Raw genomic sequence first — 20,392 nt, 5'->3', positions numbered from 1 at the left:
GTCTTGTCTAGAATCAATCAACAAGTTATAGATACTGGTAATAGAACCATTAACAAAAGGTTTTAAATTTAAAAGATCGTCCAGTAAATTTTTATCAGGACCTATAGGAAAAGTAGTTAATTGGAAACGTAAAAAATCTCTAATTTGAAGGTATCTGTAAAAATGTGATTTTGGGAGTGCAAATTTATTTGACAATTGGTCAAAAGAAGCAAGAGATCCTAAGATAAACAGTTCCCAAAAACATTTAATACCTAATTCATCCCAATCTTTAAAGACTTTATCAGTCATGGAAGGGATAAAAAAATAATTAAGGAGAATGGGAGATGATAATGAAAAATTCGCTAAACCAAAAAATTTTCTAAATTGAGACCAGATCCTTAAAGTTTGCTTAACAATTATGTTATCTGTTGTTTTATTTGCTGAAAAAGAAGTGTATGATCCAGGAAGAGAGATAACAGAGGAATTTTTTACAGAATTAACTTCCAAGGAGACCCATGATGGGCTATCTTTACGATAAATATAATAGGACCAGAAAGTAATATTCCTTATATTGGCTGCCCAATAGTAAAACCTAAAATTGGGTAGGGCTAATCCACCCATCTCTTTATTTCTTTGTAGGTAAACTTTACTTAAACGAGCTTGTTTATTATTCCAAATATAAGAGGTTAAAATTGAATCTAAAGAATCAAAGTACATCTTAGGAATAAAATTAGGTAAGGCCTGAAAAAGATATAAAAATTTAGGAAGAATCTTCATTTTAATTGAACTAATTCGGCCATGTAGGGATAAAGAAAGAGGGGACCATTTAGAAAGTGTCTTTTTCACATAATTCAATAAGGGGTTTAAATTTTCTTTGAATAAATTCTTGAAGTTTTAAGTAATTGTTACGCCTAAATATGTAAATTGACGTAACAACTTTGAATGGAAATTTGGCATTTGATGACATTAGGTCATTTAAAGGAAATAGCTCACTTTTATGTAGGTTCAGCTTATATCCTGAAAAAGAACTAAACTGTGAGATTAAAGAAAGAACCAAAGGTAAAGAAGTTTCAGTGTTAGAGATAAAAAGTAAAATATCATCAGCATATAATGAAATTTTAAGAGACATACCTTCCCTTACTATACCAGAAATGTCCTTTGCTTCTCGAAGTGCTATTGCTAAGGGTTCTATAACTAAAGCGAAAAGTAAAGGACTAAGAGGACATCCTTGTCTAGTTCCCCGCTGTAATTTAAAGGGCTTAGAAATTTGGGAGTTAGTAATAACCTGAGCAGTAGGAGACAAGTAGATTAATTTAACCCAACGAATAAAATTAGGCCCAAAATTAAACTTTTTTAAGGTCTTAAAAAGATAATTCCACTTAATCTTATCAAAGGCTTTTTCTGCATCTAAGGATAATATACACTGATATTTTTTGGATGGTGAATATATCACATTCAATAACCGACATATATTAAAATGTGAGTAATGATTTTTAATAAATCCTGTCTGGTCATGTGATATAATAGATGGTAGCATATTTTCAAGTCTTCGAGCTAAGATTTTGGCTAAAATTTTTGCATCAACATTTAATAAAGAAATCGGTCTGTATGAAGAACATTCAGCTGGATTTTTATTTTTTTTAAGAATAAGAGAAATAAAAGCTTCATAAAAAGATTGAGGGAGTTTACCTGATTTAAAGGACTCTGATAAAACAGAGGATAAATAAGGTGTAAGTAACGTAGTGAAAGTTTTATAAAACTCCCCAGGAAAGCCATCAGGTCCTGGGGTCTTACCAGAACGTAAAGCACGTATAACCTCAGCCACTCCTTCATTGGAAATAGGTTGATCTAACTGTGTTAGACTATCAGCAGACAATGTAGGAATGTTGATATTACTGAAAAAAGCGTTCATATAGGTATCATCTGAAGAACAGTCAGACTGATACAACTTAAGGTAAAAGTCTTTAAATACGTTGTTAATTTCAGAATGGTCGGATGTCTTAGTTCCATTATCTTTAAAAATTTCTGTGATTTGACGATTAACTGTAAAAGATTTTAAGTGATTGGCTAATAAACTACCAGTTCTATCCCCGTGAATGTAAAATTGAGTTTTATCTCTCAACAGCTGTCGTTCAATTGGGTAAGTCAGCAGAATATTATACTTGGATTGGATTTCAATACACTTATTATATATAGTTGGATCTAGAGATAGGGCATACTTTTGATCAAGATCTTTTAATATCACTGCTAGGTCAGACCTTTCTTTGTCAGCTTTTTTCTTTATATAGGTAGAGTAAAAGATAATTTCTCCACGAATATATGCTTTAAAAGTATCCCAGACTATATTACCAGCAGTATCTCCTTCAAAATTTTCTTTAAAGATAAAAGTAATATGGTTTTCCAAAAACTTTAGAAAATTTTTATCAGATAACAATGATAAGTTGAAACGCCAACTTCTATTTGGCACAGAGTAAACAGGTAATCTTAAAGCCAGAAGCACAGGTGCATGATCAGACAAAGCAATCTCCTTATAATCACAGGATCGTACCAGTGGAAGCAAGTTTCTATCTATATAAAAAAAATCAATCCGAGAGTACATATGATGAATCTGAGAGAAATATGAATGTTCCTTTTCTTGGGGGTGTAAAAAAACACCACACGTCAAGAATACCACATTGACATAAAAAAGATTTAAAAAGTAAGACTGATTTATTAGTGACAGGGGTTTTACTTGAAGAGTAGTCTAATATAGGGTCAAGCCAAAAATTTAAATCTCCACCCATCACTAAGGAATACCGATTCAAATCAGGCAGAAAATAGAAAAGACGTTCAAAGAACAAGGAATCATCTGTATTTGGAGCGTATACATTCGCAAATACGATTAGTTTATTCCCAAGACTACCCGAAACAATAACAAATTGCCCATTTGTATCAGAAATTACATTATGTTGAATACAGGATAAATTCTGATCAAACGGGATAGAGAAGCCTCTCGATCTAGATTGAGAGGGTGAGTGAAAATATGTACCCATCCATCCTTTGAAAGAATGTGAAATATCATCTTTATGAATATAGGTTTCCTGGAGAAAGATTATATGAGTTATAAGTTTCCAGATATAAGAAAAAATCTTATTTCGTTTAACAGGGTTATTTAGACCTTTCACATTAAACTGAGTATATTAATAAAAGAATCCATCAAGTATTCTTTAGTAATGTATAAAAGGTAATCACAGACATATAGATAGTGAATAAGTAAAACAGTAAAAACATCCTATCAGCTTTATAGAAGAACCCATTTCCCACCTCCCTCCCCCCAAAGAGAGAAATCAGCCAAGAGAGGCTGAAGACTAATTCTAATGTTCCCAATCCAAAACTCCGATGGCTCCAGAAAATATATATGTATAGCTGCGCTGAATAAACGATTATAAATATATATATATATATTTTAAAAAATCAAAGTAAATAAGTTTGCTAATTACGATCTAAAAAAAACATGGGAAAATATAAGTATTAGTCTCAGTAAAAAAGCAAAGACAGATAAGGAAAATAAAATATGGAAAATCAATAAGTAAAACAACACATACTCGCGGGTGCAAAAAAAAGAGTAAAGAAACAAATAGAAGATAATTAAAAAGGGAAGCGATTAGATAGCTTCCTACATAACACTGAGGGAATATAACGTATTGTTTAAAAAGAGCTGCGATATGCGGCTAAAGAGAAAATGGATGCTGTCTGCCTGCACGTTTTGCATAGTTTGAAAGATAACAAGGCGCCAGTTACTTAGTCAAACAAATGATTAAGACTTCGTAAGACCAAGAAACCTTGTTATCAACAAAACGCCAATTATTTGATTGAACGCCTGAAATTAAAACATTTAACATAAAACAACTCATAGTTGAATTTAAGGATGGAGACTTTGTAAAAATTTCTTAGCTTCTTCAGGCTTCGAAAACCAAGAGACCTTATTTTCAGAAGTTGTAACCTTGAGTTTACACGGATCTCTGAGAGAAAGGTGACAGCCAAGCTTAAAAAGATCAGACATGACCTCTTTAAAAGCCTGTCTAGCTCTTAGAACTTCCGGTGGATAACCTTGAACGATCCGAAACTGTTGATCACAAAATTGTAATATGCGTTTCTTCCTTGATTCACAAAGGATCTGTTCTTTAATCTGAAAGTCATAAAAGCGAATGATAATAGAGCGAGGTTTGGCAGGGTCCCAGTTCAGGGGGGTAACTCGGTGAACGCGCTCAAATTTTGGTAGTTCCGATAATATATCAGGGAATAAATCTTTCAGCATTTGAGCACAAAAATCGATAGGTTGATTACCCTCCAGTTTTTCAGGAAATCCAAGAATTCTGATATTGCACCTTCGGTTCCTGGTCTCCAAATCTGTAAGTTTCTTCAGTAACGCGTCGTATTTTTTAAGTTGTTCCTTAGAAATGTTCTTGAAACCTTCGATATCCTTCTGCAACACCGGCAGAGATTCTTCGTGTAGCTTAATACGAATTTCATGGTCATTCACAGTCTGCTGTATACTTCCAAGTTTCCAATTAAGCGTTTTCAGTTCAGATTTAACCAGGTCAAAGGAATTCTGTAACAAATCAAACTTGGATTCCAAGTCATCCAGTTTATCGAGTTTCTCTGACATTTGTTGAATCATTTCAGTCGAAGTCTCTAAAGTAGTCTCTTTTCTTGACAGCTTTCTACTCATGGTGCCCTCACCGAGATAGGTTTAAACAGCAAAGTAAGCAAATAATTTCGGAGCACATAGCTAGTGCAACCTACTCCATTACAACCACCAGAAGTCTCCACAGATGTTAAGCTAACTGGCCTATAGTTGCCCGTCTTTTGCCTATATCCTTTTTTAAAAAGTGGTGTGACATTTGCTGTCTTTCAATCTGCCAGGACCTGCAGGGTCTATAGAATTTTGATAAATGATTACCAATGCGTCTACTATAACCTCAGCCAGTTCCTTCAGCACCCTGGGATGCATCCCATTAGGACCAGGTGACCTATCTACCTTCAGGCCCTCTAGTTTGCTCATCACAATCTCATTAGTGACAGTGATTTGATCGAGGTTCTCACCTCCCATTTCGTCCATAACATCCTTCTTTGGCATATTAGACGTGTCTTCCACCATGAAGACCAACACAAAATAGTCGTTCAATGCCTCAGCCATTTCCTTATCACCCAATATCATCTTCCAAGGGACCTACATTGACTTTAGCCTCCCTGTTCTGCTTTATTTATAAAAACTTTTGCTGTTTTTATATTTTGTGCTAATTTACTTTCATTATCTTCCCTTTCCTTATTTCTTGTTTAGTTGTTCTCTGTTGCTTTTTGAAGTTTTCCCAATCCTCCAGTCTCCCACTGCTCTTTGCAACTTTGTACACGAGCTTTTAATTTGAAAATATGCAAATGAATCACACCTATCTAAACAAAGTAAATTAAATATTGTCAGGTGCAGAACAGATTAACCGGTGACACTTCAAATGCAACACAGAGCTCAGAAGCTTAATGACCTTAGGGAAGAAACTGTTTCCCATCCTGAACGTTCTTGTTTTTATGAATTGGAGTCTGATGGTAGAAAATTAAAGTGGATAAAAGATGGATGGATGGGATCCTTAAAAATACTAACGGCCCTGTGTACGCAGCAGTCCTGATAAATACCCCCCGATGGATGGTAGAGAAACCCCTATGATTTTCTCAGCCATTCTCACGGTCCTTTGTAGGAACTTCTGATCCAATGTCTGATGTATTGAACCTCAAAGAATTAAAACCCATTCCCACTTATTCTGATGGTGTAAATTGCCAAATGACTCCTCATTCAAATCAACCATTATCCAGTAATTAATATTCAAACAATCTACTGACAGTCTCACTGTAAAACTCAGTACAAATTCAGTTTTTCAACCGGCAATGTTTTGACATAAGAAAGTTCATCTTACCTCTGTCTAATAATATCCAGCTCTTCGCCAATTTGCAAATGACCCTTGGGCTCAAAATCAAATTCTAGAAAACAGAAGGAAAAGATCAGAACAGAATTGTGAAATTGCAGGCCATTAAGTCTAGAGATAAAGATTACCTTTATTTGTCATGTGTTCATCGAAGCATGCTGTGAAATGCACTGTTTGTGTCAAAGTAAATCAGCGAGGATTGGTGTCATTTGCATCGAGAATGGGCTGGGGGTAATCCGCAAGAGTTGCCATATTTCCTGCAGCATATAGCATGCCCACAACTTACTAACCCTAACTTGTAGGGTTTTTGTGGGAGGAGCCGGAGCACCCAGAGGAAATGCATGCGGCCACAGGGAGAAGGTACTGACTCTTTAAAGACAGTGAACCACAATCTTACAGCTAGGCGCTGGAAAGCATTAAATTAACCGCGCCAGCGCACTTAATGTTACGTAGTGACTGCTTAAGTGCTTGACCACTCTATCACTTTAAGGACTTTATTTATGCACATTGTGTAAATTACTGTGATCAGTTACAATTAAATTCCATAAGTCAGGGTGACATGTTTACAAGTTTCAACTTCAAGATCAGAATTCCCATGGAATAAGGCTATCTTTTAAAACCACATTTTGCTTCAACCTGCAGGCAAATGAGAGATTAGGAACGCAACGGGCACACTGAAACTTTCAGACTTTGTTCCATATTGAACCCAAGGTTACTGAGGGTGCAAAAATGGACAGCACGGTAACGTAGTGTTTAGCACGACATTTTACAATACAGACAACACAGACTCAATTCCTGCCCTTTGCCCGTGAAACTTGGTACATCCTCTCCGTGACCGCGTGGATGTCGTCCCATAGTCCAAAGACATATGGGATGGTAGGTTAATTAGTGATTGTAAATTGGCTAATTTTAGGTATCACTATTTAAGGAAAAAAACTTGCCGATGTATTTATTTGTTGAGATACAGCAACACAGACCCTACTGGCCCTCCAAGCCACGAGCCCAGCAATCCCCCGATTTCATCCTAGCCTAATCATGGGACTATTTATTATTACATATTTTTTCTCCCTCTTTCGTAGTTGCCCAGTATGTGGAATATGCACAGTGGTTGCTTGTCTGTCTCTGTTTTATGCATTGTATTGATACTATCGTATTTCTTTGCGTTAACAATAATTGCATGAAAGAAAAGGAATCTCAGGGTTAGATATGGTGACATAAATGTACACATTTGATAATAAATTTACTCCGAACATTGCAACACTCACCTGGTTTGTCACCAACCACTTCGACCACGACAGCCTGGCTCTCATCACCTACAGGCTTCCAAGATAAGGGAATAATTAGAAATCAGAACAACAATGGGAACAAGTTTGGAGGCAGATGGTTTCTCCCGATTCGGCCTCACCTACGTTGGAGGGCCTTCCCTATTGGGCCTCCCCTACCGAGGTGAGCTCCCCATTAATCTCCCTCCAGCAGCCTAAGTGCTACACTTGCCCCTACACCTTCTCCCTCGCCTCCATTCACAGCCCAAATAGTCCTTTCCAGATGAATCTGCTAAGGCCAGAGCTGTCAATGTGGGCTCATCTACACAGGTGAGACCTGTCGTAAACTGGGGGATTGCCTTGTCAATCTAATTACTGTTCTCTTGTAAAAAAAAGTATAAAATTACTTTGGTTGAAACATAAGGTTAAAGCTGTTTTTCAAGACGATACTGGGCTGGAAATTCACCTTCTCTTGCAAGTAAAATAATAAATGCATTAATACTGTGATCCACTCTGAATTTGTTGGTAGTTTGTTACTTTATATTAGAAGACCTAGCTGAACAGCACATGACAAATGTCAATAACTCCTGCCCACGTGGGTCTTATCAGCCAAAATACTAAAGGGATGGTCCATGTGACACACTCTTTGAACTCCTGAAGGGCGTCAGTGAGTCATAAACACGAGATTCTGCAGATGCTGGAAATCTAGAATATCCACACAAAAAGGGTTGTACATCATTAAGGACCCCATCACCCAGGACAAGCCCTCTTCTCATTGCTACCATGAGGAATGGGGTACTGAAGCCTGAAGACACACACTCAGTAATTCAGGAACAGCTTCTTCCCCTCTGTCATCTGATTTCTGAATGAACATTGAACCTATGAACACTACCTGACTATCCTTTCAATGTTTGCACTACTTAATTAAACTATTTAATGCCATTCAGATTGTTTTCTCTATTACTGAGTATGGCATTGTGCTGCTGCAAAGACAGCAAATTTCACGACATATGCCGGTGATACAAAACCCGACTCTGATTCTAAATCCTGGAGGAACTCAGCAGGTCGGGCAGCATCCATGGAGAATAATAAGCAGGCGACATTTTGGGGCAAGACCCTTTATCAGGACTACATCAGCTATTTATTCCTCTCTGTAGATGTTGCCCGACCTGCTGAGTTCCTCCAGCATTTTGTCTGTGTTACATCGGTGAATCAGATTGGCACAAATACAAATGCAGGGCGACTCGCATGTGTACAGGAACGAGTTTTAAACAGATACACACAGCTTACCACACTTGGATGAGTCCAGTTGGGTAGTTTCAATGCTTTCAGAAAGAAACGTTCGTCCAGCTCACTCTCTTGATGATACAGTCTATTTAATTCTGAACGAATTTCCCTCCCCCTTCTTCGCAGCCTTGAGAAATCAGGATGCTGTTTACAATAGTAAGATGTACAGTACATTAAGTTTAGAAAGTCAACCCTGAACAGCTGTTCCATACAATGATCCACACTGGGCTTTGTCCTTCACACTCACTGTACCAAAACAGCAGTGCACTACATTTGCTTTATTATCAAACAACGTACATATGCAGCTTTGATATTTGTCTTCTGCAGATAAACATGAAACAAAGAAAAGCCATACAAGTCACTCAGAGAGAAACATCAAATCCACCCCCCCGCACAAAATAAGAGCAGCAACTCAAAAAATACTAACAAAATGCAAAAAGAACATCAACCCCAAACCCTCCTCCCCTCATACAACAAAACAAAAAAGAACGGACGAAAACACAGAATATAAAAACCATAAGACTGAAAAAATCTACGGTCCGTTAATACAAACAGTCCAATCGATAAAAGCAGAGCCTCGGAATTAGGAATGACCTAATTCTGCTCCCGTGTCCTATTCTGGAAACAAAGGCGAAGCACCAGAGGTTCTGCAGTCGCTCGGGTAGAATGTGTCCCTGAGTCTGGTGGTACATACACTACCATCTTGCTCCTGTCTCTGAGTCTGGTGGTACATACACTACCATCTTGCTCCTGTCCCTGAGTCTGGTGGTACACAGACTACCATCTTGCTCCTGTCCCTGAGTCTGGTGGTACATACACTACCATCTTGCTCCTGTCCCTGTGTCTGGTGGTTCATACACTACCATCTTGCTCCTGTCCCTGTGTCTGGTGGTACATACACTACCATCTTGCTCCTGTCCCTGTGTCTGGTGGTACATACACTACCATCTTGCTCCTGTCCCTGAGTCTGGTGGTACATACACTACCATCTTGCTCCTGTCCCTGTGTCTGGTGGTTCATACACTACCATCTTGCTCCTGTCCCTGAGTCTGGTGGTACATACACTACCATCTTGCTCCTGTCCCTGAGTCTGGTGGTACATACACTACCATCTTGCTCCTGTCCCTGAGTCTGGTGGTACATACACTACCATCTTACTCCTGTCCCCTCGCACCATTGTCCAACAGCGTGGCACCATCTTCCATAAAATCTTAAGACAGATTAGGCCATTCGTCCCATTTTACTCCATCATTTGATATCATTGCTGATTTCACGATGAAATGCTGGAGCAGACCCGATGGGCCAAATGGCCCAATTCCACTCCTATGTCCGCTGATATCTTGCACACAATTTCAGCCAGGTGTCTGCATCTAACCTCAATAAATCAGCAGGCTATGGGGAGAAGAGTGAAAGATAGGATTAAAGTAACGGCCTCCTTCTATACTGCAATGGTTCTTCAGAGTCTATATTTGCAAGCCCATCAATCATTTGTCCAATTTGATCCCACTCAATCTTTCGTTTGTCTCCAGGGCCCGCTTCAGGCAGAAGTCGCGACAGGCACGGACGGACCATTGAGGAAGAGAACTGCAGACGTAGACAGGCCTCTTGCATTTGCTTAGTTGAATATTCCTTTGTTGCATGCTTACTTCTTCAGTCTTGTAATATGAGGAAATTTGACAGAATACCCATTAAGTTATAAATGTTCATAAATCAACACAGGAGCAGGCTCACAATGTTGTGCCAAACCAGCTAAATACCAAATCAAAAACACCCAAACACTAATCCCTCCTCCCCACAGCAAGTCCATATCCCTCCATCTTTCGTATATTCATGTGTCTATCCAAACATCTCCTAAAAGCCTCTACCACCATACCAGGTATCCACGACCCAGAGTAAAACCTTACCCTCACATCCCCCTTCTCACCTTCAATGCACGCCCTCTGGGATGGGACAATTCAACCCTGGGTAACAGATACTCTGTCCACTCCGTCTATGCCTCGCATAATCTTCCGAACCTCTAGAAGATCTCCCCTCTGCTTTCGGCACAGCAGAGAAAACAACCCAGGTTTGTCCAGCCTCTTGTGACAGCACACGCCCTCTTAAACAGGCAGCATCCTGGTAAACCTGTTCTGCACCCTCAACATCCCTCCTATAGTGGGGTCACCAGACTATATATGCAATACTCCAGATGTGGCCTAACCAGAGTCTTATAAAGTTGCAACATTACCTCCTTACTTTTGAACTCGATTAATAAAAGCACACTTTCCATAAGCCTGCTTAACCGCCCTACCGACTTGTGTAGCCACTTTCAAGGAGCTGTGAACTTGGATCCCAAGATGCCCCTGCTCAACGACACTGATAAAGACCTTGCCTTTAACCGTGTACCGTCTGCTTGGGCTGGCCTCACCGTGGTGCAGCACCTCACGTTTATCTGGGTTAAGCTGCATCTGCCATTTCTCAGCCCATATCTGCAACTGATCCGTACCCTGCTGCATTCTTTGTCAGTATTCTGGTTTTGTATAGATTAACGTAGCTCAGATAAACATTTGGTCATTTATAAATAAAGGTTAAGATGCACATTGGCAATCTGCGCCTTCGGTTTCATTCATTAGATCTCCAATCTGAAGCCCCCCCACGTTACACCCCTCTACCTGCCAGGCATTTTTTCTTTTCCATACCAGCCCTGCTAATCCTCCCCCAACTCACTTTCTCCTCAGTGTCTTCTCTCTGCACTGGACGAAGCTGTGGCAGAGGAGCCCCCCGCCCACCCCCCGGAGGGGCTCCTCCACGCGTCATACCCAGAACTCTTGTGGGCCTAGTTCCGTCAATATGACGTCTCGTCTAGATATTTGCCCACAAGGTGAGGATTAGAAATACGAGAGATTCTGCAGAGGCTGGAAATCTGGAGTAACACACAAAATCCTGGAGGCACTCAGCAGATCAGGCAGAGGAACAGATAGTCCGCGGTTCAGGCCGAGACCCTTCATCAGAACTGGAAACAAAGGTGGAGAACTCAGAAAAGAAGGTGGGGAGAGGAATGGAGTAAAGCTGGAAGATGACAGCCAGGTGGCGGGGGGGGGGGGGGGGGGAATTTAACTGTGCATCAAAACATACCAACTTGCATCATTTGCAGCAAATCAGCGAGGATTGCGCTGAACAACCGTGACTGTCACCATGCTTCCAGCAGCAACACTAACCCAGACATCTTAGGGATATGGGCAGAAATCCACACAGTCACGGAAAGCACAAACAAACTCCTTGCAGCTAGCGGAAGCAATCACACCTCGATCTGGTGCTGTAAAATGATTACACTGACTGCTATTCTGCCATGCAACCCACAACCCTCACTCATAGCCGGAAAACAGACGAAGTGGATGGTACTTACTGACTGAAGTGCTTCTTTATTTTGCTTATCCTAAAAAAATACAAAATTACCGGTTCAAGTTAATAACACCTAAACGTATAGAACACTTGCACTGATAACATCCCCCACCCCCTTACCCCTTGGGCACAGGATTCCACATACTAAGCATCCCATTATTTTTTCTTCTTCTGTGTAATCCCACAGATTTTCTCCTCCAGTTCTTCTGGTGTCCACCAAACATGGAAATCTATTAACAACACACACAAAATGCTGGTGGAACACAGCAGGCCAGGCAGCATCTATAAGGAGAAGCACTGTTGATGTTTCGGGCCAAGACCCTTCATCAGGACTCTGTTAAACCTAACCCTAACCCTAATCTATCAACAGCTTCGAACTACTGAGGAATGCACACAGCTGGACTCTCAGTTCACCTGATACTGCCTAGTGTGGCTTCAAAGTAAATTTATTATCAAAGTATTATACAACCCTTGCGGCTGCTCAGAGTAGAATAAAGAAATTCAATAGAATCAATGAAAAGCTACACACAAAGGCTGACAGATAGCCAATATGCAAAAGACAAACTGTGCAAATATTTAAAAAAAATACAATCTAGTAAATAAATAATACGTGAAACACGAGGAGTAGAATTCTTAAAGTGAGTCTATAGGTTATGGAATCAGTTCAGTATTAAGGTGAGTGAAGTTATCCACACTGGTTCAGGAGCCTGATGACTGTGGGGTAATAACTGTTCCTGAACCTGGTGGTGTGGGACCTGAGGCTCATTGTGGTGAGTGAAGTTATCCACACTGGTTCAGGAGCCTGATGGTTGTGGGGTAATAACTGTTCCTGAACCTGGTGGTGTGGGACCTAAGGCTCCTGTATCTCCTTCCCGATGGTTGCAGTGAGAAGAGAGCATGGCATGCCTGGTGAGGTCCTTGATGATGGATGTTGCTTTCTTGTGGCAGTGTTCCTTATTGTGCTCAGTGGTGGAGTGGGGGTTTTGCCCGTACCCAGTATCTTTTTTTTAGGCATTTTCTTTCTTGGGTATTGGGGTTTCCATGCTGGTTTGGTGTGTGCCTGACACAAAATCTCAATGCTTCCAGTCCAACTCCAAAATAACCAGCTAAAGAATCAGAGCGCGCTGGCTGCACTGTTGACTTTGCCTTCCATCAAGAAGAGACTTCCATTGAGGTATTGGGGTTTCCATGCTGGTTTGGCGTGTGCCTGACACAAAATCCATTCTACTGTACTCAATGCTTTCTCCACATTTGAGCCACTCTGTTCAGAACTGAGGAGGAGTGAGGGGAGGAGCTGGAGAAGATGGCGCCAGAGGTTTTTGTTGATCCGGGTATTTCCTCCAGTTTGTCCACAAAACAGCTTTCCTCATGTTTCTCTTTACTTTTCAACGTGGCTAGGGTCCTGTCAGAGTCTGTGATCTACAGCTATGGCTCACACAAGCAATGCATTGTCGGACCCACCGTGCAGCCTAGCGTTTCGATATCTCCGGGTGCGGCCTGGAAGATGTGTGCCTTTGGGGTGTGGCCCCGTGGACAATCCAATTCCTCGCTGATGTTGCCACCTGAAGTGTCGTGGGAGACCTTAACATTGAGACAGCAGGTGGTGTGCGCTGCTGTCACAAGAAGGCCCCTGTACTGGAGCAATGCTGTCTCTCTTTTTGATGGTGAGGGAGAGCCTGTTGGTCCAAGTCTCGGGGGGGGGAAGGGGGTGGTCTCGGAAAGCGACACTGAAGATTACAACATCGAACAGCAAGCTGCTGGTATCCCATTCTCATTGCCACAGGAGTGATCTCTCTCTCTCTCCCTTCCCCCCCCCCCACTTGTGAGAGAAAGCCTGTCTAAATTACTGAAGTGTTGGATTGTGCGTGATTCCTTGTTTTTTGTGTTTTCTGGATGTCTGTGAAGAGTACAGATTTCAGGCTGTATACTGTATACAGTCCCTGATATTAAATTGTCTGTGAGGAGTAAGAATTTCAGACTGTATACAGTCTCTGATATTAAATTGTCTGTGAGGAGTACGAATTTCAGGCTGTATACTGTATACAGTCTCTGATATTAAATTGTTTGTGAGGAGTACGAATTTCAGGCTGTATACTGTATACAGTCTCTGATACTAAACTGTCTGTGAGGAGTATGAATTTCAGGCTGTATACTGTACACAGTCTCTGATATTAAATTGTCAGTGAGGAGTACTAATTTCAGGCTGTATACTGTATACAGTCTCTGATATTAAATTGTCTGTGAGGAGTATGAATTTCAGGCTGTATACTGTATACAGTCTGATATTAAATTGTCTGTGAGGAGTATGAATTTCAGGCTGCATACTGTATACAGTCTCTGATATTAAATTGGCTGTGAGGAGTATGAATTTCAGGCTGTATACTGTATACAGTCTCTGATATTAAATTGTCTGTGAGGAGTATGAATTTCAGGCTGTATACTGTATACAGTCTCTGATATTAAATTGTCTGTGAGGAGTATGAATTTTAGGCTGTATACTGTATACAGTCTCTGATATTAAATTGTCTGTGAGGAGTACGAATTTCAGGCTGTATACTGTATACAGTCTGATATTAAATTGTCTGTGAGGAGTACGAATTTCAGGCTGTATACTGTACACAGTCTCTGATATTAAATTGTCTGTGAGGAGTATGAATTTCAGGCTGTATACTGTACGCAGTCTCTGATATTAAATTGTCTGTGAGGAATACGAATTTCAGGCTGTATACTGTATACAGTCTCTGATATTAAATTGTCTGTGAGGAATACGAATTTCAGGCTGTATACATTCACTTAAATTGAACCATTTGATTTGATGGTGATGTCGACATCCTGAATAAAACTGGCAGGAGTGACTGAGCTTCCAACTGAAACGTTGCCACAATCAATTATCTCACTTTAAGGACTCCTTTTCTTATTGTCTCATGTTCTTATTATTTATTGCTATTTATTTATATTTGCATTTGCACAATTTGTTGTCTTCTGCACTCTGGTTAATCTTTCACTGATCCTGTTATAGTTAGTATTCTATCAATTTGCTGAGTATACTCATAGGAATTTGAATCTCTGGGTTGTATATGGTAGTGACATTTATGCATTTTAATAGCCAGATTTCTTTGAATTTTGAAGATTCCCTTTCTTCTACCTCCAGTTCCTTAGACTAAATTGCTCTCTTTTTCTCAGTCCAGATGAGAGTCTTTGATCTGAAACATTAGCTAGCTTCCCCTTCCACATACTACCGAACTGACAGAATTCATCCAACATTTTCACCTTTATTTTAACAGGACTAACTGAGCGCACTCAGGTGAACTGAAGAGAGCCACAGGTTCTGATCTGAAGAACGAAGGACTCTCAATCTCCTGGCCAATATTTCTAAAATCCAACACTCCTCAGCAACACACAGGAGATCAGGCAGCATCTGTGGAAACAAATAAACAGTTGACGTTTCGGGCAGAGACCCTTCTTCATGACTGAAAATGACGGGGGAAGATGCTAGAATGAAAAGGTGGGAGTGTGAGGAAAGGAGGACAGCTGGAAGGTGATAGATGAAGCCAGGTAGGTGGGCAAGGTCAAGGGCTGGAGAGGAAGGAATCTGACAGGAGAGTGGACCAGAAGAGAAAGGGAAGGTGATAAGCAGGTGAGAAGAGGTAAAAGGTCAGAGTGGGGAATAGAGGAAGAGGGGAGGTGGAAATCTGTTCACCAAAAGGAGAAATTGATATTCATGCCATCAGGCTGGTGGCTACCCAGACGTTATATATGGTGTTGCTCCTCCAACCCGAGTGTGGCCTTGTCATAGCACAAGAGGAGGCCGTGGACTGACATGTTGGAATGGGAACGGGAACACTCTCATACTCTGTTGCACATAATGCTGAAAATTGAGGATCTTATTGAAGTAAAGTTGCATAAATGGGACTTTAATCTGAAATGTACACACTATTTCTCCAAGGGGACCACAACCTTGTTGTGGTTTGGAGGTTTGTGTGCCTCAATGACCCAGAGGGCTACGTTGGCTGGAGTTTGGGCTTTATGCTTTGGGTCATGGTAGGGTCACCCATGTCAAAGGGTAGAGGCCAGACTAAGAGTGGTTCACTGGTCCTCCAGGTTTGGGAGTTCAGCTCAGGGTTATCGACCCTAACTGGTCAAACAAAACTGTTACAGAAACAGCAATGAAGAATTCTTCCACATCTGTATTCCTGAGTCCCCACCCAGGACGTGTACGACTGACAGTAGTGAAAAACAAGTGGAAGCTACTGACACAATGAAGGAAGCCCTGAACATCTTCAGAGATGGAGGATCTTCATTGCTGCCCTAAACACCAGCGGTGTAACAGGCACCAAACATTAACACTATTCATATAAGAGTGATGCTTTCTGTACATCCTTCAGGAGGGCTGTTGTGCAGCTGAATAATGCGACATCCCAGCTTGCCAATGGCCTTTGAGTGTCACGGACTATCGAAGACACTTGTTGCATGTAAATATGGGAAATTTTCTTTCATTAAACTGTACCATGTGCATTGTAAATAATCTGCTTTTCGTGGACTGGAATAGCATCACAATCTCACTGTCTTCAGCAATGATAATAAAGTTCTAATCTATTCTTTCTGCATGCTGATTTACAGAATCAGAATCCTGTTGAAAATCAAAAGCATCAAAATAACATCTGTTTGCCTCGCCTTTCACTATGGAAGGATGATATCTGTCCTGACGAAGGGTCTCGGCCTGAAACGTTGACTGCTCGTCTTAACAGATGCTGCCCAACCTGCTGAGTTCCTCCAGCTTGTTTGTATGTGTTGATTTGACCACAGCATCTGCAGTGTACTTTGTATTTGATACCTGTCTTTCCCTTGTTAGCAAGAGAAAGAGAGAGCCTGAGGGATGTCGAGTTGTTGGAATGAAGTTTTGAGTGGACTGCAGACTATGGTCTCTCTTTTGGGCTGTTGCTGTTGCTTGCATGGTGGGAATACTGATGTTTTGTACTAGAACAAGCGGGGGGAGCTGAAGCTGCTTCTGCATGGGAGTGTGAGCAGGGGGCTTTGAGGTTCTTCATTTCCTTTCTGTCATTCTTCACCATTTTTCCTCCATTTTGAGGATGTCAGCCGAGGGTGAGAATTTCAGGTTGTAAACTGTGTATATTCTCTGATATTAAACAGAACCATTGAAATTTGTTGTCTTTGTGGCAGCCATAAATGCAATATATGATTTAAAAAATGACTTCATGTCTAGTGAAATCTCAAAGCCTTTAGGATTCCTGTTCACTGGATTTTGCTCTCAGTGTCTCAATGTCTGACCCGGAAACGGCACTTCACTCAAATACTGAACGTGGTCTTTCCTCAACAAGGGTCAAAGCTGAGTGTTGGTCACCCCTCAAAAAGGACAAAACATTACAACTGCATTCATCCACTGTTGCACTTGACTGAAAGTGCAGTGACCACATTCCCTTTTATATAAAATATAATCTGCCCAATCTGAAATGCTTTTCCTAAAGAGGTTGCTGATGTAGGGTTGCTGCTCTCAATCATGAGATTGTGGATGATCTGTGACCTAGCTTGATGTATCTGTCTTTACTGCATATCCGTTAATTAAGAAAAGATCCAGATTTTTTTTTTAAATCTAGCATCAATTATCATCAGTAAGTTGCAAGTTTATATCATTGTCTGTACGCTAAAGTGTTAAAAATAACTCCCTGACCAACTTTCAAGATTGCTTACTCTAAACTTACATGTTCTAAACAAAAGCAGTAATTTCTTTAACTTGTGCTGGAAATCCAGAGCAACACACAAAATTCTGGGGGAACTCAAGATCTCAACCTGAAAATTAGATTGTTGATCCCCTCTACAAACCTGCTGAGTTCCTCCAGCAATTTGTGTGTGTTACTCTGTTCATAGACACTGCCTGACCTGCTGAGTTCCTCCAGCATTCTGTGTGTGTTACTCTGACCATAGCCACTGCCTGACCTGCTGAGTTCCTCCAGCATTTTGTGTGTGTTACTCTGACCATTGACAGTCTGACCTGCCGAGTTCCTCCAGCATTTTGTGTGTGTTACTCTGTCCATAGACACTACCTGACCTGCTGAGTTCCTCCAGCATTTTGTGTGTGTTACTCTGTCCATAGACACTGTCTGACCTGCTGTGTTCCTCCAGCATTTTGTGTGTGTTACTCTGTCCGTAGACAATGTCAGACCTGCTGAGTTCCTCCAGCATTTTGTGTGTGTTACTCTGTCCATAGACACTGTCTGACCTGCTGTGTTCCTCCAGCATTTTGTGTGTGTTACTCTGTCCATCAACACAGTCTGAACTGCTGAGTTCATCCAGCATTTTGTGCGTGTTACTCTGGCCATCAATGCTGAGTTTCTTTCCATGTGTTCAACCTGTTCCCCATATTACCTTTATTTCTTTAATCAAATTACTCAGCCAGCTACCACCTCCAGGATTCATTCTTACCAGCAGCGCTTTAATCGAATCACTGATATCATTTTTCTCATTCTCCAACTTCTCAATATCCTCTTTTACTTTTGTCAGCTGTTCCCACATGGATACCTGTTAGGGTGGATCAATTGGAAAGACGATCATATCAGAAAGAGTGAAGTTCATTGTGTTTCTTCCCCACACTCCCCAAGAGCCGAGAAATATTTTAAAATCTGTTAAATCTTGCTAATAAATCAATTTTCTATTTCACTCAATGTACTAAAAGTAATACATTTAAAGAGAAAGACAAAAATCAGGTGTATTTGTCACAGGTATATCTAAACACTGAAACGCACATTTTTCTTCTGCAAGGAGTTTGCACACTCTCCCCGTGACAGGGCAAGTTTCCTCTGGGCACTCCAATTTCCTCCCACAGAGCTGGCAGGTTAATTGGTCATAGAAAATTGTCCCATGACTAGGCTGGGATAAATCAGGGGGGAGTTGGGCAGTGTGTCTTGAAGAGTCTGCTCTACGCTGTATCTTAATAAATGAATAAATGCTTTGGTTTTGGCATCAACAGCCAACACAGTTCGAGGACGTGCGTCACCACACTTGCAGCACTAGCGTAACATGCCCACAACTTACTAAGCTGTAAGTCCTTGAAATTTGGGAGGAAACAATCACCCAGACGAAACCCACAAGACCATGGGAGGCACATGCAAACTCCTTAGAGAAAGCAACGGGAATTGAACCCTGATCTCAGGCAATGTGAAGCATTATGCTAACCGCCACACGACCACGCCACCCTTTCCGATGTGCTGTTAACTACTTCCATTAGACATTAAGTTAGCACTAACAACCAAAACTGGTTTCATAGCCGGCGTGCTGGTGGGATAAAGCTCCCACTACCTGTTAACTGGCTTCCAATGGTGAGTGCCTCAAATAGCCTCTGAGAGCCAAGTCCAGCTCCTGGCCTGCTGAATAAAAACTCCGCTGCCATGTGGCGAGACCCACTTATATGGGGAAGGCTTCAGAAGTAAATCCAAAGGGAAAACCCGGAGCAAGGATCCCTAAGACAGTCCTATGTTGAGTTCAACACTGACTGGCATATCTTGTGATGCCGCTGGTGCCAAACGGTATCCATCTCTGTCGCTCTTTTGGGTTCATCAGTTGCATTGAGAGGAGGAGTTTGATACACGGGCAACAGCTTGCTCTCCATATTGTACTGCCCTGGCTCGCGGATTGAGACAGCCGGGACACAACGTCCATGCTCAGCCCTGTCGACGAAGGCCTCAGTATAACAATGGTCCTTACATAGTTAATTTATCCACTATGTGGTCAGCAAGGTTGATGTTAATTGTCCTTGGCAAGTGAACCATCTTCTTCAACCACTGCATCTTTGGTCAGGTGACATTCCCACTATGGAGCCACAAAGGGAGTTCCAAGATTTAGAGCCAGTGATAAAAGAATGGCAATAGATTTCCAGGTCAACCCACCATACAAATCAGATGGAATATGCAGTCTCAAATACTCCTGTGCATTGCTGCTCTGGTTTGTCCTGATGTGATCAAAGGACCAAAGAAAGCTTGGGGGGTGGGGGTGCAAAAAAGAAACTTCAAATTGAGATTGAGTTTGGTCCAACCAACGCAACTCAAAAGCTGCAGAAGCTGGAAATCCAGAGTAACACACACAAAATGCTGGAGGAACTCAGCAGGTCAGACAGTGTCTACGGACAGAGTAACACAAACAAAATGCTGGAGGAACTCGGCAGGTCAGACAGTGTCTACGGACAGAGTAACACACACAAAATGCTGGAGGAACTCGGCAGGTCAGACAGTGTCTATGGACAGAGTAACACACACTAAATGCTGGAGGAACTCAGCAGGTCAGACAGTGTCTATGGACAGAGTAACACGCACAAAATGCTGGAGGAACTCAGCAGGTCAGACAGTGTCTCTGGACAGAGTAACACACACAAAATGCTGGAGGAACTCAGCAGGTCAGACAGTGTCTATGGACAGAGTAACACACAAAATGCTGGAGGAACTCAGCAGGTCAGACAGTGTCTATGGACAGAGTAACACACACAAAATGCTGGAGGAACTCAGCAGGTCAGACAGT

At 41.3% G+C, this 20,392-nt stretch overlaps 1 protein-coding gene across 1 annotated transcript in view; it reads right to left on the bottom strand.

Moving 5' to 3' along the window:
* Nucleotides 1-20,392, bottom strand: part of sars2 (seryl-tRNA synthetase 2, mitochondrial) — a 109,258-nt gene that overhangs the window by 82,897 nt on the left and 5,969 nt on the right. The window contains exons 2-6 of the mRNA XM_059985144.1: nucleotides 18,308-18,403; nucleotides 11,871-11,900; nucleotides 8,489-8,629; nucleotides 7,202-7,256; nucleotides 5,928-5,991 (exon numbers count right to left, since the gene is read on the bottom strand). Coding sequence (XP_059841127.1) covers nucleotides 5,928-5,991; nucleotides 7,202-7,256; nucleotides 8,489-8,629; nucleotides 11,871-11,900; nucleotides 18,308-18,403 — 386 coding nt within the window. The remainder of the gene's footprint in view (nucleotides 1-5,927; nucleotides 5,992-7,201; nucleotides 7,257-8,488; nucleotides 8,630-11,870; nucleotides 11,901-18,307; nucleotides 18,404-20,392) is intronic.

Source organism: Hypanus sabinus, chromosome 11 (genome assembly GCF_030144855.1).
Source record: "Hypanus sabinus isolate sHypSab1 chromosome 11, sHypSab1.hap1, whole genome shotgun sequence".
In the NCBI taxonomy this organism is placed as follows: Eukaryota; Metazoa; Chordata; class Chondrichthyes; order Myliobatiformes; family Dasyatidae; genus Hypanus; species Hypanus sabinus.
The sequence above is the reverse complement of the archived record's forward strand: the minus strand, read 5'-3'. Positions and strand labels throughout refer to the sequence as shown.